Source organism: Artibeus jamaicensis, unplaced genomic scaffold (assembly GCF_021234435.1).
Source record: "Artibeus jamaicensis isolate MK-2021 breed Jamaican fruit bat unplaced genomic scaffold, CSHL_Jam_final scaffold_1964, whole genome shotgun sequence".
Taxonomy (NCBI): domain Eukaryota; kingdom Metazoa; phylum Chordata; class Mammalia; order Chiroptera; family Phyllostomidae; genus Artibeus; species Artibeus jamaicensis.
The window spans coordinates 26,409,478-26,425,693 of record NW_026522030.1 but is presented as its reverse complement, the minus strand read 5'-3'; the positions used below and the strand labels follow the sequence as shown (position 1 = coordinate 26,425,693).

Genomic DNA, 16,216 nt, shown 5'->3' with positions numbered 1-16,216 from the left:
CCCCATCTTTTCTGTAATGTCCTTACCAATTTTCAATAGCAAAAATTAATTCATTCCTGTTTCTGTGCTCTGGGGCATTCAGTCAAATCTCAATGATAAAGTCTATGCTGCAATTACTTGTATGTTTATCTTTCCCATTAGACTATCTTGCTAATTCATCCTTGTATTCTCTTGTCTGGGACATGGTTATGTGCTCAACAAATGCTAAGAAAAATATAAGCAACAAAGAAAAAGCTAAGGGAAAGGGGTGGGAATTAAGGAAGAAAGAAAATGAAGACTCATTAGGGCAGAATTTGATTTATCTTTTCTTCTCTATTATATATGCACAGCCCAGAAAGATACTTGAGATGAATAAATAGGCTTTTTTTAAAGCCTAAGGAAAGGAAGAAAGAGAATAATAAGTAGGTTTATAGTTAACATAACTTGTATAATTAACAAGTGTTAGGGAACATGTGCAAAAACTGGAACCCTTGTGCACTGTTAATGGGAAGGTAAATGGTATAGCTGTTAATGGAAAAGTTTGGTGATTGCTAAAAAATTTAAATGTAGAATTACCACATGACCCAGCAATTCCAATCTTAGTTATATAACCGAAGGAATTAAAAGCAGGGACTCAGATACTTGTACACCAATGTTCATAGCAGCATTATTCACAATAACCAAAAGGTGAAAACAATGCAAATGTCCATCAGTAGATGAATAAACAAGGTGTGGTATATACATACAATGGCGTATTATTCAGTCATAAAAATGAATGAAATTCTGACACATGCTAAAACAAGAATGAACCTTGAAAACATTATGCTAAATGAAATATGCCAGACACAAAAGAACAAGTACTATATGATTCCACTTATATGAAGTACCCAGAATAAGTAAAATCACAGAGACTAAAGATTACCAGAGGCTGCAGGGAATAAGAAATAAGGAGCTGTTTAATGGGTTCAAGAGTCTGTTTGGAAGAATGAAAAGTTTTGAAAAAAGACAATGTTGATGGCTATACAACATTACGAAGGTGCTTAATGCTATTGACTCATACACTTAAAATAGTTAAAACAGCAAATTTAATGTTATATATATTTTACCATAAAATAAATCAATTATTCCAATTTTATATCATTAATTAATTTAAAAATCTAAACAGAAGAAACATTATTTCTATCATTCAAACATTAAACATATTTACATATAAGAAAAACAGAAACTATACAGATTACTAGTTTACAAACCTCCCATTCAGTGATCACATTTTTCAGTTTCTGGATTTCAGCATCTTTCCTTTCAAGTTCCAACTTTAGTCTTTCAATCCTGCCATCTTTCAGAACTACTTCCTGAAGAGAGAAAAATACTATTTTAGAACTAAGATAACCTGCTAATTCTGGTTTACAGTTTCTCTTTGTGAAAAGTTTAAGAGAAAAAATTCCAATTTTCTTGATTTTAGTTCATTTTCCAAAGTGACTTTAAACTGTTGACTATATTTCTACTTTTACTCAATGATATAATTATGTACAAATATTCATGCAAGTAAGATATTTATGATTAATCTCAAACTACAAACATACCCTAGAACAGGGGTGTCAAACTTATTTTCACCACAGGCCATATTAGCCTCGTGGCTGCCTTCAAAGGGCTGAATGTAATTTTAGGACTGTATAAATGTCAGTGCTCCTTAACTAGGGGCAAGGAGCTCTACACTGAGCCCTTTGAAGGCAACCACAGGGCTGATGTAGCCCCTGGTGAAAATGAGTTTGACACCCCTGCTCTAGAATAATATCAGGGCTTTGAAATGATATGTTCATGAATAAGCATATTAGAAGCGCTCTGTGACAAGTTTAGTCTATCTTTAAGACCCCCTAAAACTGAAAACATATGAGAAAAAACACAAAATAATAAAAAACAAAAATAACTTTTCTCTATTATCAGCAATTAGCAAGTAGAAGATACAACTAGAAAAATCATTTTCTCCCAATAGCAATAAAAAACATGCCCAAGAATAAAATTCAGAAATTTTGAGGCTCCATAAAGAGAAGTATAAAATCCTGAAAAAGACAAAGAACAGAAATGTTTGTAGATAGAAATACTAAATATTAGTAAATATATTACTTTGTAAAGTCAATACAATTTCAATTGAAATTCCAATAGGATTTTGTATTTTGGAACTTAGCAAGATAGTTAAAAGTTCATATGGGAGAATACAGGATGGAAATATAGTAATACAATGAAGAGAAATTTGCCTAATAATTGTATACTGTACAGCAAAAGTAACTAAAATAGCATGATCATGGCACCCAGGTTGACAGCAATGTTATAGAACAGAAAGTTTGGGGAACTCAAGAGTCAAAAAATTTAGTTTGAGGTAATAGTTAATAAGCCTAGTAGTTAATGCATGTAAAAAAACTATTGTTTGAAGAACTGCAGGTTCTTCAAACCCAGGATGGCCCCCCTGACTCCAAGAGAGCACAAGCCATTGACCTTTGTGCTCTAGAAGAGACCATAAGCAATCAAGGTGGTATCTGAGTCCCTTGTGTCCCAGGGAGAGACAGTCTGCCTTGCAGGATACAGATAAAGAAAATCTCCTAGGACACAGGACACAGATAAAGAAAATCACTGGTTGGGGAATGAAAGGCTGTTAGAGAAATTGCCAGACTGCAGCCTTTGCCTAATTAACCCCCTTTCTTGAATTCCAAATTCCTTATCTACAATTTTTTCCCTTGAATTCCAAAATCCCTTACCTACAGTTTTGCCCCATTATAAAAAAGGGTGGCTTGAAAGGGTACATAAGATGGTCTGTTAGGGTACAAACCCACCATCTTCTCAGATCGCTGGCCATGTGAATAAAATGCCCATGAAGATTCAATCCCTGTCTCTGCTTATTGGGTCTGGTAGGTGACAGGCAGCACAAATGTGGCCTTTCTGGTTTCCAGCCCAGAAAGAGGTTTAACACATAAGAATTTATTGTTATATAAATATAGTATTTTAAAGAAATGAAAAAGGCTGAATAATGGTAGGTTATAGGACAAGTGGCTAACTGGGAAAAAATCAAGTCCCTTCATCTTGCACCATATACCAAAATAAACAAACTTAAATACAAAAAAATTAACCCCAAATCATACTTTTGATAATTGTATAAATTGGTTCTATTCATCTAATGAGTAAGTGGAAACATTAAATTATTCGAAAAATATGCAGTGAGCTCCTCACTGCTGCTGAGTTCTGGATATACAATGGGGAACAGAACTGAAAACATTGCCCTGGTAGGACTCATCTAGTGCAGGTGACAGATGTAACAAAAAATGCTGCAATTAGAAACTGAGGTTTTCAAGCTATGAAAAAGCATAGTGATAAAAAGGGAATAATGTGGATTATTCAGGTAAAGGCCTAATCTTAGAGGGCCTTGTAGATTATAAAAAGGGTCTGCATTTAGAAGCAGTGAAGGATTTTGAACAGAACTGTTAAGATTTATGTTAGAGATATGTTTTTCAAGGATGACTCTGGTTGATGTGTGAAAATGGTTCAGAGTGGGGTATGAGATGTGGAAAGACCCCTTTAACTGCTAGTACAACTCCAGGCCAGAGAAGATTATGCCTTTGATTAGGGTGGAAGCAGTTTAGATGGAAAGTAGTGTATCATGTAAAAATTATTCGGAAATGTAATCAAGAACACTTGATGAGAGGCTGAATGTGGCAGGTGAGAAAGATGGACACTTCAAGTTTCTAGTTTGAGGAATAAGGTGGGTGGACCAAATATATACATAGTAGGTGAATGGAGTGGTATGTATATGCATGAAGAACATGTATATGCATGACCCGTGGATATGGACAACAGTGAGGGGATTAACTGTAGGAATGGAAGGAGGGATGGCTGGTGAGGGGCAAAGAGGAAAAACACTGTGATAACACATCAATGAAATATTTAGCCCTGACTGATATGGTTCAGTGGACTGAGTGCCAGCCTGTAAACCAAAAGGTCGCTGGTTCAATTCCCAGTCAGAGCACATGCCTGGGTTTTGGGCCAGGTCTCCAGCTGGGGGTGTGCGAGAGGCAATTAATCAACATTATCTCTCACACATTAATGTTTTTCCCCTCTCTTTCTCCCTCCCTTCTCCTTTATCTAAAATAAATAAAATCTTTTAAAAAACAAATACTTAAAAGAAGGGAAAAAAAGAATATACATACTATTAGGTCCAGGAATCTCACTTCTAAGAATTTATCTTAGAAATGAGGGAAAGAGTATCATCTATTAACATTCATGGAGATTTATTACAACAAAAAAAAGACATTAGTTTAAATGCCTAATCATAGGATAATATAAACTATAAATTATATTAACATGATCCCAAAATTGTAATGCTACATGCCAAGAAAAAAATGCTAGGAAGACATAAAACTTTAATAACTGACTCTCTTAGGATGGGATATTATGAAAGATTTTTCACTACATTTAAAAATTCACCACATCTGTAATCACTTAATAATAATATGAAATACTATTTAATTTTCAAAAATGAAACCACATAGTATGAAAATAGTATCTATACAAACATAAATATCATCTTTGAGTATGAAAGCCCTCTGCACATGATACTGAAGAGAGAAAACTAAAAAGAGAGACTTTAACTTGATGAAAAATCTCCCAAAATAAAAGAATAAATGAAAATCTGGAAATATTTAAGTCACAGACAATATGATAGGCATATGAGCAAGAAACATAAAAAAATATATAATTTCAATAGTAAGCAAAAAATGTTATGTCAAACTGATACATTAAAATATTTTTTCTTAGTGTGGGTAAATAAAAACAATTTTATTATTAAAAACTTAATTATTTAATGTTCAAGAATTACTTAATGACCTGAAATGCTCACCATCTTTGTTTAACTAAAAAGTGGTCCATATAACAGTCTCTATATCACTGAGGGGCAAGGTATATATATCCACAGAAAAGTAGGACCACAATAAAATATACAGAGAAACAATTTCATAACATATAAAGAGATACACTGTGACATTTTTTATTTTTGTAAATTCTGGTAAAAGTCTACTAAACTGATTTCAAAACCTGTTAAGTTATTTGAGACTCGCAGTTTGAAAAGTACAGCCTAAGGTCTTGAAAAGTCAGGTCAAGGACACTATAAGTCCTCACTTGAGGTCATGGATAGGTTCTGCAACTTTGAACGAAATGACACATAACAAAACCATTTTTATCATGAGCAACAGTTAAGTTCCTATGGCATCATATCAATATTCAAATGAAACAACATTGAATGTAACCACATTATTCAAGAACATGCTATGGCTGATTCAATACACATTGAAGTTTAAGGATATGGAAAAGAAGATAGATTTGAAAAATATTTCAAAGGTTAAAATTTCCCAAGCCATGAAAAATGAAGTTTAGAGTCTGGATACCTAGATAAAATGATAAAACCAAAAACAGAAATGACAAAAGTCTAGCCAAACAGTTGCTTTGGAGAGTAGTAGATGATAAAGCCTGAGTTTCAACATAGTGAGCACAAGGTATCACTTGAATAAAAAGGTGAAATATGTTATAAGGGCAATTAATAAAACAGAAACCTGAAGGCCATAAAGGCAAATGAGATGTGGAATGGATGATCTACCCAATGCTAGTGAAATTGTGGAGAAATCATCCTGCTGAAAAAAGACAATGTTAATACACATTGAGAGCAACACAGATGTTTATGTCCTTTGACACAATCACTACTTTAAAGAATTCATTCCAAGGAAATAACTCATCAAAAAATTAAATACATGAAGATATTCAGTGAGTATCAGGTGACCAATTCTGAACAACCTAAATGTCTGAGAATAGGGTATGGACCAAGCAAATTACAGCATGTTGATCTGACAGAATATAATGCATGCTTTACAAAAGAACTATGAAACTATATTCCTTACTGTTACAATTGTTTTAAAATACCTATATATGTGGCATTTTTCTAGAAAAGGAGTAGTCAAAAATGAAACCAAATGTTGCGTTAAGAATGGCCAAATTAAGGTTGAGTTATTTTTCACCTCTAAAAATTCCTGCCATGTTAATAAATATACAGTAAAAAAGTACTTTAACCTTGACAAAAAGAGCTTTCTTTCTCTGAGAAAAGCATACAATGGGGAGTAGAAGGAGGTAAAAAGAGAAATAGAGTATTTTTATAATGGCCTCAATCTTTTTTTTCCAATTACACTTAATGACATGAGACCTTAAATTTTTTAGTTATGAAAAATTTCACATATATAGATACGTGAATTATACAGGTACAGTGAAAAGAAAAATAATGCAATATGCAGCTAGGTTTTTGAACAATGAAAAGAGTAGGGAGGGTCCTCAAAAACAGAGCTACCATATGAACCAGCAACCTCTCTTCTGGGTATCTACCCAAAACATTTGAAAACATTTATTTGTGAAGCTATATGCACGCCTACGTTCATTGCAGCATCAATCACAGCAGCTAAAACATGGAAACAATTGAAGTATCTCTCAACTGATGATTGGATAAAGAAGATATGCTGTACACATATACAATCGAATACTACTCAGCCATAAGATGAAATACTGCCACTTGTGAAAATATGGATCTTAAGAATATCATACTAAGCAAAATAAGTCAGACAGAAAAAGTCAAGAATCATATGACTTCACTCTATGTGAAATATAAAACTGAAAGCAGCAAATGAACATACAAAAAAACAACAAAAACTCACAGGCACAGACAACAGGACAGTGGTTACCAGAGGGAAGGTAGGTAGGAAGTATAATAGTAAAGAGTAAAGAGCGTCAAATATATGGTAATGAAAGTAGGACTTTGAATGGTGGCCACAAAATACAATATTACAGAAGGTGTATCATGGAATTGTACAGTTAAAACCTATATAAACTTATTAACCAAGGTTACCACAATACATTTAATGAAAACAAGAATCTGAGTATTACCAATACTTTGGGCATCTCCCATGTACCTCCCTGCAGTCATAACCCCAGCCCTTCCCCCCTAAAGATATCTTTACTGCTATGAATTTTATGTTTGTCATTCTCTTCCTGTTAATCTTTTACTACATATATGTGTATTCCCTAAAATATATATTAAATTTTCTACTTTTTGAAATTTATATAAATGGCATCAAACTATTATTTGGTGACTTTTTAAAATTAAACATTATGTTTTTTAGCCCTGGCTGGTGTGGCTCAGTAGATTGAGCATAGGCCTGCGATCCAAAGGGTCACTGGTTTGATTCCCAGTCAGGACAATGCCTGGGTTGCAGGACACATGAGAGGCAACCACACATTGATGTTTCTCTCTCTCTCCCTTCCTCCTCTCTAAAAATAAATAAAATCTTTACAAAAACATTGTTTTTTATATTCATTCATGTTGCTAAGTATAGCTGTCATTCATCTTCTTATTGATTTTCTTATTATAAACAGCTGAGTTTTCAACATTCTTCTTGAACATATTTCCGGGGTTTAATCTAGGGTAGAATTTCTAGAATTTACAGTCCGCCCATCATCTTCAACTTTAAAAGTTAATGCTAAATTGTTTTCCAAAATAGTTATACCAATTTACACTACCATTAGTATGTTGTTGTTGTTTTATAGCCATAACATTACCGAGTATTATCTAATTCCTATCTGAAGTTCTTCATTTACATTTTCATAGGCACTGCAGTAGAAATTAGTATTATCATACATAACTTTGTTCTCTACTCAAAAACCTTCAAAAGTTCTTTACTATTTACTAATTAAATCATAACTCAGGACTTTAAATCTCCCATGATGTTTTCTAACCTACCTTACCAAACTTACCTGGTACTACATTCCTCTATAATCCTCTTCTAATTAAACTAGTTTATATTTCACTGCCTCAATACTTTTACTCATAACATTTCAGTTTTTTCTCCTTCATCTCTGCATGTCCAAATTCTACTGTCTTTTAAGTAATAATGCAAAAGCTATTTTCCTCTAAGAAAGCCATCTCTGATCTCCATTCACGCGAATTACTATCATGCTTTATCCTTTTTTTGGACTTACCATTTTCTACCTTGTACAAAAATAATTCTCTATTACATGTGTACTGTGTATACAACATGCTCTACTAAACACTTTAAATCATAATTGCTAATTTTCCTAACAGTACATGAAAGGCAGGTAATTCCTTCCCAATGTGATACAGCTGATAAACTATAGCTTAGAAGCTATATTTTGTTACTAGGTTTGTTTGATTTCAAAGACTTCTGCCTTCCTACCATATTGTAATGTCCCATGGTTTTATATTATCATTAATATTAATAATTTAATTAAACATACATACCCGATTTTGTTCTACAAACGGTTTGAGATATTTGTTGAAATATACTAATATCATTCTTTCTATCCAAAAACTATCTGATAGCTTAAAAAATAACAAGATATGAACCACAAAGGGGAAAATCATGGTCGATGTAAAAGAAAGCAAATATGCTAACCACAAATGTTAAATTAATATGGTTGCTTGGACTGTACATAAACTTTGACAGTTGAGGCAAGACAGGAAAACATTAAATTTAATTCAATGCAAAAAAAGCAGCAGCTCACACATACCTCAGGACAGATAAGGATTACCCACTAAACTGAAAATAGATTTTCATGTGGAATTATGTATTATTTATTAACCCATGTTACTGCTGCATTGGGATAAATTTATTAAGGGTATGACTTCTCATGTCCTATAAAACAATACAGTAGGTGTTCAATTTGTTGAATGATTGAATTTATCAGTCTTAAGAAACAGAGACAACATCCATTGAAGAGAGTGACAAGATGGGAAATGGGCTTTTAGAATTTGGAATAGCCAATGTAGGAATTTGTCAGAGTCAGAAAGAGATGAATCAAAAAGAAGCTTAAGTATAAATAAGGATATGTAAAAGTTAGCAATGATTTTCAGAACAAAACATGAGCACTGTTTTTCAGCAATACCTGGCAGCCCAGGGATTAATGCTGCATACTGGCAAGCATGGAATAAAAGAAAATCAAGGAAGTAATGGGAAAATATCCACACATAAGGCAAAAAACAGGTTCATAGTTTAAGAGAAAGCAGATAGGAGACTAGAAGTTGTGGTAAAAACATACACTTAGAGGTCTCTCTATATAATATCTTGTTTTTTAAACAATATTTTTAAAATATAATATTTTTAAAATGTGAATACCATTTTTATAGTTTGTGGGACTTAGAAAAACAGACTGCTTGCAGGCCACAACCAGATTTGACTTGAGGGCCACAGTCCGCAACCTCTAGCCACAGGATAAAATACTAATTTATTTCCACATAAAAAAAATCTTTATATAATCTAATTGCAATCTGTTTCCCTGGTTGTATTATCTCACACACTTAACTCTACACTTCTTAGATGCAGTATTTTTCAGTTTCCTGAACATTCAGTCTAAGGCCTTTCATAACTCTGGGACTTTGTTCTTGCAGTTCTCTTAGGCTTTCTCCATTCTTTATATACCTTTCACAATTCACCCAAGTGATTTATTACCTTTTCCATTCAGAATCTATTTATTGTTTATATCTCTCTTAAAACCTTCATCATGCTAAATGATATTTTTTTACAGGTCTACTTTCTCCAATACCCACTACTCTTGAATGTTTAAGGAAAGGACAGTCTCCACCATCTTAGTATTCCTACTCACCTACACTGGAACCTAACAGTAGTTCCTTGCATATAGCACATGCTCAATAGCTACTCCTCAATGAATGAAGTACTTCACTTGACACTTTTTAATATAAACATCTATGACTAAGACAAATCCTAAAGCTATAACTTAATAGAATCATAATTTGATTCCACTGCTTATTTTTTTAAAAAAGAAAAAATGTATTTTAATTTTATTGTGATTTTAAGAGAATCTTCTATTTTACATGCCTGGTTGTGTTCATGAGCTGCGCAATTATCTGTTCCATTATATTCTGTAAGCTTTTCTCTTCTTTTTTCTCTAATAAGAATTTTATGAACATCATCTTCCAGTCTACTGAAGAATCCTCCATCATGTGATAAAGTCTGAGAACTCAATTCCTGTCAAAAATGAATTATGATTTACTATCATTCAACACAAAGGTGTATGCATTTAATAAACCTAGTCAGCCACTGAAAGGAAAAGAAAATGGAAAACTGAGAGACAATCAACCATATAATTCTTCTCTATTTCAAGATAAACAGTAGTGACACATTTTGAAATGTTTTTGTCTTCAAATTTTTGCATTAGGTGTTGCTTGATTTAAAAAATCTTTTGTAATCCATATATCATACAATCCACCCATTTAATATGCACAATTCAATGGTTTTAAATGTGCTCAGAGTTGTGCAACCATAACCACGATCAATTAAAAATAATTTTAATCCTCCTGAGATATTTTATTGATTTTAGAGAGAAAGTGAGAAACACACACAGAAAGAGAGAGAAAGAGAGAGAGAGACATCGATGTGAGAGAGAAACATTGAACAGATGCCTCCCATACATGCCCTGACTGGGGATCAAACCCGCAACCTAGGTTAAGTGCCCTGACAGGGAATAGAACCCGCAACCTTTGGTGTATGGGAGGACACTCCAACAGAGCCATCCAGCCAAGAACCACAATCAATTTTGTAACACTTTTATCACCCCCAAAAGAAACCCTGAATCTATTGGCAGTTGTTGCCCATTCCTCCTAATACAGCACCCCTGCACCCCCGCTCAGTTGTCCCCTGTGCAAGACTAATCTACTTTCTGTCTTTATAGACTTGCCTATTCTAGACAGCCAATATAAGTGTAATCATATAATATGTGGTCTTTTGTGACTGGCTTCCTTCACTTAGCAGAATATTTTCAAGCTCCATCTATATTATAGCATGTATCACTACTTCATTCCTTACTGCCAAATAATATCCCACTGATGGATATACCACATTTTATTTCTTCATTCATTGGTTGATGGACATTTAGGATGTTTACATTTTTGGCTATTATGAATAATGCTATTATATAAATATTTGTTCACAAGTTTTTCTATGGATATGTTTTCAATTCTCTTAGGTATATGCCTTGAAATAGAATTGCTGAGACATACGGTAACTCTATGTTTAACCTTTTGAGGAATTTCCAGCTAGTTTTTCAAAGCAGCCACACCATTTTATAATCCCAACAGTTTATGAGAATTCTAATTTCTTTGCATTCTCACCAACACTTGTTATTATCAGTCTTTTTATTATAGCTACTGGAATAGGTGTAAAGAGGTATTCCATTGTGGTTTTGGGTTGAATTTCTGATGTATCATTTCATGTGCTTATTGGACATTTATGTATCTTTTTGGAAATATGTCCATTCAGATCTCTTGCCCATTTTTTGATTGGGTTGCTTTTTATTTTTGAGCTCTAAGAGTTCTTTATATAATCAAGACACAAGTCCCTTATCTAATATATAATTAGCAAATACATTTTCCCATTCTGTGGGTGGTATTTTCACATTCTTGATGGTGTCCTTTGTACACAGACGCTTTTTATTTTGACAAAGTCCAATTTTTCCAAGAAACCACCATATATAACTCAAGGTTACAAAGACTTACTCTGTACTTTCTTCTGAAAGCTTTATAATTTTAGCTCTTACATTTAGATCTGTAATCAATTTTCAGTTATTTTTTGTGCATGGTGTGAGGAAGGGGTCCAAATTCACTTTTTTGCATACAGATATACAGCATCATCTGTTGAGATGATTATTCTTTCTCCACTGAATTCTTTTGGCATCCCTGTTCAAAATCACTTGAACATAAATGTAAAGGTTTCTTTTCTAGACTCTTAATTCTATTAACCTTTATGGTTACAATTATGCCATACCACACTGGTTTGATTACTGTTGCTTCTTATTGCTCAATCTTTTCTAACACATTTTTTTATTTAATTATTGTTCAAGTACAGTTTTTTGTCTTTTACTCCCATCCCAGCCCACCCCTAATACATTTTAAAATAATTTTATATAAATCATATGCATCAACGATAGAGATACAATTTATCACAACCTACTCAATTACATAAAATTACAAAATTTACATATTCTCCAAGAAAAGTAGCACTGCTTCTCTCTAACTTCCTGTTTTGAAGTCAGACTGAAGTAAATGTTACTCTAGCTCTCAATGGTTTCACCTATGTCCTCCATTCCTGAGTTATAATACTCCTAATTTTACCCATCTTAATTGAATTTGTGAGCCAATGACCCAACAGTTCAATAACTGTTCATCCTTTTCTCTTCACATTATGTTAAAAAGTGTTTTTTAAAGTTTTTATATCAGTGCTATTAATACATACACAAATTACATTAAAAATTTTGTACAGAACTTTGTATTTTGCAAAGAACTTACACAAACATGACTTCATTTGAATCTCATCAATACCATGAGAAGAATGATTTCCCCACAAAGTAATCATGGCCTCAGCAAAATTAAATAACTTGCCCCTAAGTCACTCTATTGCTATGTGTGGTATAGATATAACTCTAAGTCTACTGCTTCAAAAAATATTTCTAGTATACTACAGCAAGATTTCATTTAAAGCAACAAATACAATATGCTTAAAACACTGCTGAGCTTCTATGTGAAAGGAACAGCATGATGGTGGCAACTGATCAGCCTATGGATTTCACTTCCCTAACAACTGCAGTTCCAAAAAATAGCAACAGAGGCATGGTACATGGAATAGACTGACAGCTGGCAGGGGAGGGGGCTGGACTAAAAGAAGGTGAAGGGATTAGGTAAAAAAAAAAAAAGCCAAACATATTATATATATAACACATAGACACAGAAAACAATATGGTGATAACCAGAGTGAAAGGTGAGTAGGGATAGGTGGAGGAGGGCAAAGGGGAAACAAATGGGGATGGAAAAGAGACCTGCTTTTGGCAATGCACATACAAGGCAGTGATGCAAATGATCTACTGGGTTTTACACTTGGAATCTAAATGATTTTGTGAACCAATGTCACTCCAATAAATTTTATTTAAAAAAAAAAACAGCCTAGGCTGGGTAGCTCAGGTTGCAGGTTCAATCTCCAGTCAGGACACATACAAGAAGCAGCCAATGCATGTATAAATAAGTGAAACAACAAATCAATGTCTCTTTCTCTATCTCAAGGCAATGAAGGATGGCCCTCCGAGGTTGCCCTGGCCATGTTACTCAGTTGGTTGTAGCACCATCCCATGCACCAAAAGGTAACCGGTTTGATTCCCGGTCAGGGTACATGTGTAGGTTGTGGTTTTGGCCCTCTGTCAGGGTATATATAAGAAGCAACTGAACTGCTGGCCAAGATGGACACGTAGATACACAAAAATGTGCCTCCTTGAACAACCAAAGTAAGGACAACAAAAATTTAGAAGCAAAAAAACAACCAGTACTGACAGGAAATTGAACTGTATGGAAGTCCCACAACCAAGGGGTTAAAGTAGACATATTCATCCAGACCAATAGGAGGGGTGCAGCCGGGTGAGAGGGGTCATGGCCAAAAAATAAAAAAAAGCAGTGAATGGCAACCCCAGGCTTGTAGGGCAGCAGCGGGCAGACCCAGTGAAATGGAGGACTGTGAAGGGGCACTGGTGCACAAGGTGGCTGGTGGACCAAGCCAGATAAACCAGGCAAAACTGGGGAGCAAGACAGACTATACAACCCAGGGCCCCAGCTCAGGGAAATAAAACCTCAAAACACCAACTGGAAACACCTTTGGGGGTTGAGGTGCCAGGAGAAATTCCCAGCCTCACAAGAGAGTTCACTGGAGAGACCCAAAGGGTCCTAGAATGTACATAAGCCCACCCACTGAGAATCAGCACCAGAAGGGCCCAGTTTGCTTGGGGGAAGCAGCGAAAGTGACTCAAATGCGGCACAGAGCAGAGCAAGAACCATTGTTCCCTCTCTGACCCCACCCCCACATACAGCACCACACCCAAGCCATGTGGGTCGCCCTGCCCTAGTGAACACCTAAAGCTCTGCCCCTTACTACATAACAGGCATGGCAAGACAAAAAAGATGGCGCTAACGAAAGAACAGATCAAAGCTCCAGAACAAATATAATTAAGCAATGAAGAGATAGCCAACCTTTCAGATGTACAGTTCAAAGTACTGGTGATCAGGATGCTCACAGAATTGGTTGAATTTGGTCACAAATTAGATGAAAAAAATGAAGGCTACACTAAGTGAAATAAAGCAAAATGTACAGGGAACCAACAGTGATGAAAAGGAAACTGGTACTCAAATTAATAGAGTGGACAAGAAGGAAGAAACAACCAAACAGAAAAGAATGAAGAAACAAGAATTCAAAAAAAGTGAGGAGAGGCTTAGGAACCCCCAGGACATCTTTAAACTTTCCAACATCCGAATTATAGGGGTACGAGAAGGGGAAAAGGAAAAGCAATGAGTGAAAAATTTATTTGAATAAACAATAAAGGAGAACTGCCCCAATCTGGCAAAGGAAATAGACTTCTAGGAAGTCCAGGAAGCTCAGAGTCCCAAAGAAGTTGGACCTAAGGAGGAACACACCAAGGCACATCATAATTACATTAGCCAAGATTAAAATGAAGGAGAGAATCCTAGAAGCAGCAAGACATGAGGAGACAGTTACCTACAAAGGAATGCCCATCAGACTGTCAGCTGACTTCTCAAAAGAGACCTTACAGGCAAGAAGGGGCTGGAAAGAAGTATTCCAAGTCATGAAAGGCAAGGACCTACATCCAAGATTACTCTATCCAGCAAAACTTTCATTTAGAATGGAAAGGCAGAGTAAACAGACAAATATTAATGCTCTTTTCAATAATTTCTTTCATATTTTCTAGGGGCTCCAAGTCGCCTTCTAAAAGAATAACCTCCAAGCTTCACAGTTTCAAGTTCTAAATATACAGTAACATGCAAACCTCAAAATGCTTCATCTGTATCTGCTACTTTATTTTTGCCATTCTTGAGTGCTTTGAACTTACTCCAAGAGGAATTCTAAATAATGGTGTTCTTTAAATGAGCTACTATATTAAAGATGACATAATATGTATGGTAATTCTACTTTCTACTCTTCCCTAGGGTAGACCCTGATGGATTCAAGTCTTGAACTTGACTTAAAACAATTACTTATTAAGCTCTCCCAATATAATTACTATTATGCTGTTTATATGCTACTCTCAGAACTCACAATCTGCTGACAAAAACTAACACATAATAACAAATAATTATTAAGCACTCTTTTTTACGTATCAGCAAGGGCAAATACCTGTAAGCATGCAGCCATTTAGTTCTCTTTTACAAATGGTAAACATAATTGATAGTGGCACATTTTCTTCCTGAGCAAGTGTGCAGTCTCAGAATTCTTCTTAATGCAGAGCTCAATGAAGGCCCTAACAATGTGCTTGAAGTGGTACAAAAAATAAAAAATCTATGTGCCTCTGTTGTAAGTGTTGTAAAAAAACACAGGAGAAGCAGACCAGAAAAGGTTAGGGAAGATTTTAGTGAGAAGACAGAACATTCATTCATCAATCAATATCATTTATCTTACTTAATATGTGACAGGAATTAGGACTATCAGCAAAATTAAATCAACAAGACATGGTCCCATACTTCCAAGAACTCAAATTCTAGTGAAAGAACAAAACAATAATAAAATAGGCTGTTGAAGGCTATAAAGTATACACAAGGTATCCTGGGCATCTAAATAACACCACAATCAGGGAAAGCTTCCAGGAAAGAGTACCTTTTTGTCCAAGTTCTGAAGTACAATTAGCCAAATAAAAAAAGATGGAAGGGAAGTGACACCACCAAGATCAAAACAGGTCATTCCTGACTTTGTTCCCCTTCACAAGAACAGCTATTCATGGACAAGACACCACTGAGGAAGATGCACGGAAAAATACATGGGTAGGCAAAGTACTATGAAAAAATATACTGGGTGCAGAAAACCTCCAAATACTTTCGCAAGGCTTGATGCAGAGTCAATCTTCAAATGTGAGAAAAATAAATTTCCAAAGTAGTAAGAAAAGGGTAACGTCTGGGAGACTTCTGACTTCATAAACTCTCCTCTACCATTCCATTATTATAATACTATATGCATGTATTCCTGAATTTTAAATTTAATAAAGAACTCTAAAAAATAATAAATCAAGGAAATAATCATTAATAGCTGCTAAAACCACTGAAAGTGATGGAAAACTTTATAATGGCTGACAACCCCTGAAA

At 34.7% G+C, this 16,216-nt stretch overlaps 1 protein-coding gene across 6 annotated transcripts in view; it reads right to left on the bottom strand.

The window, feature by feature from the left end:
• GKAP1 (G kinase anchoring protein 1) overlaps window positions 1-16,216 on the bottom strand; it is a 66,240-nt gene that overhangs the window by 9,758 nt on the left and 40,266 nt on the right. For 5 of the 6 annotated variants that reach the window (XM_053656409.1, XM_053656408.1, XM_053656410.1 and 2 more), the window contains one exon: window positions 1,230-1,331. In XM_053656409.1, the coding sequence (XP_053512384.1) occupies window positions 1,230-1,331 (102 nt within the window). Of the gene's footprint in view, window positions 1-1,229; window positions 1,332-9,911; window positions 10,062-16,216 lie in introns of all 6 variants that reach the window. The other variant, XM_037153793.2, reaches the window with a different exon arrangement.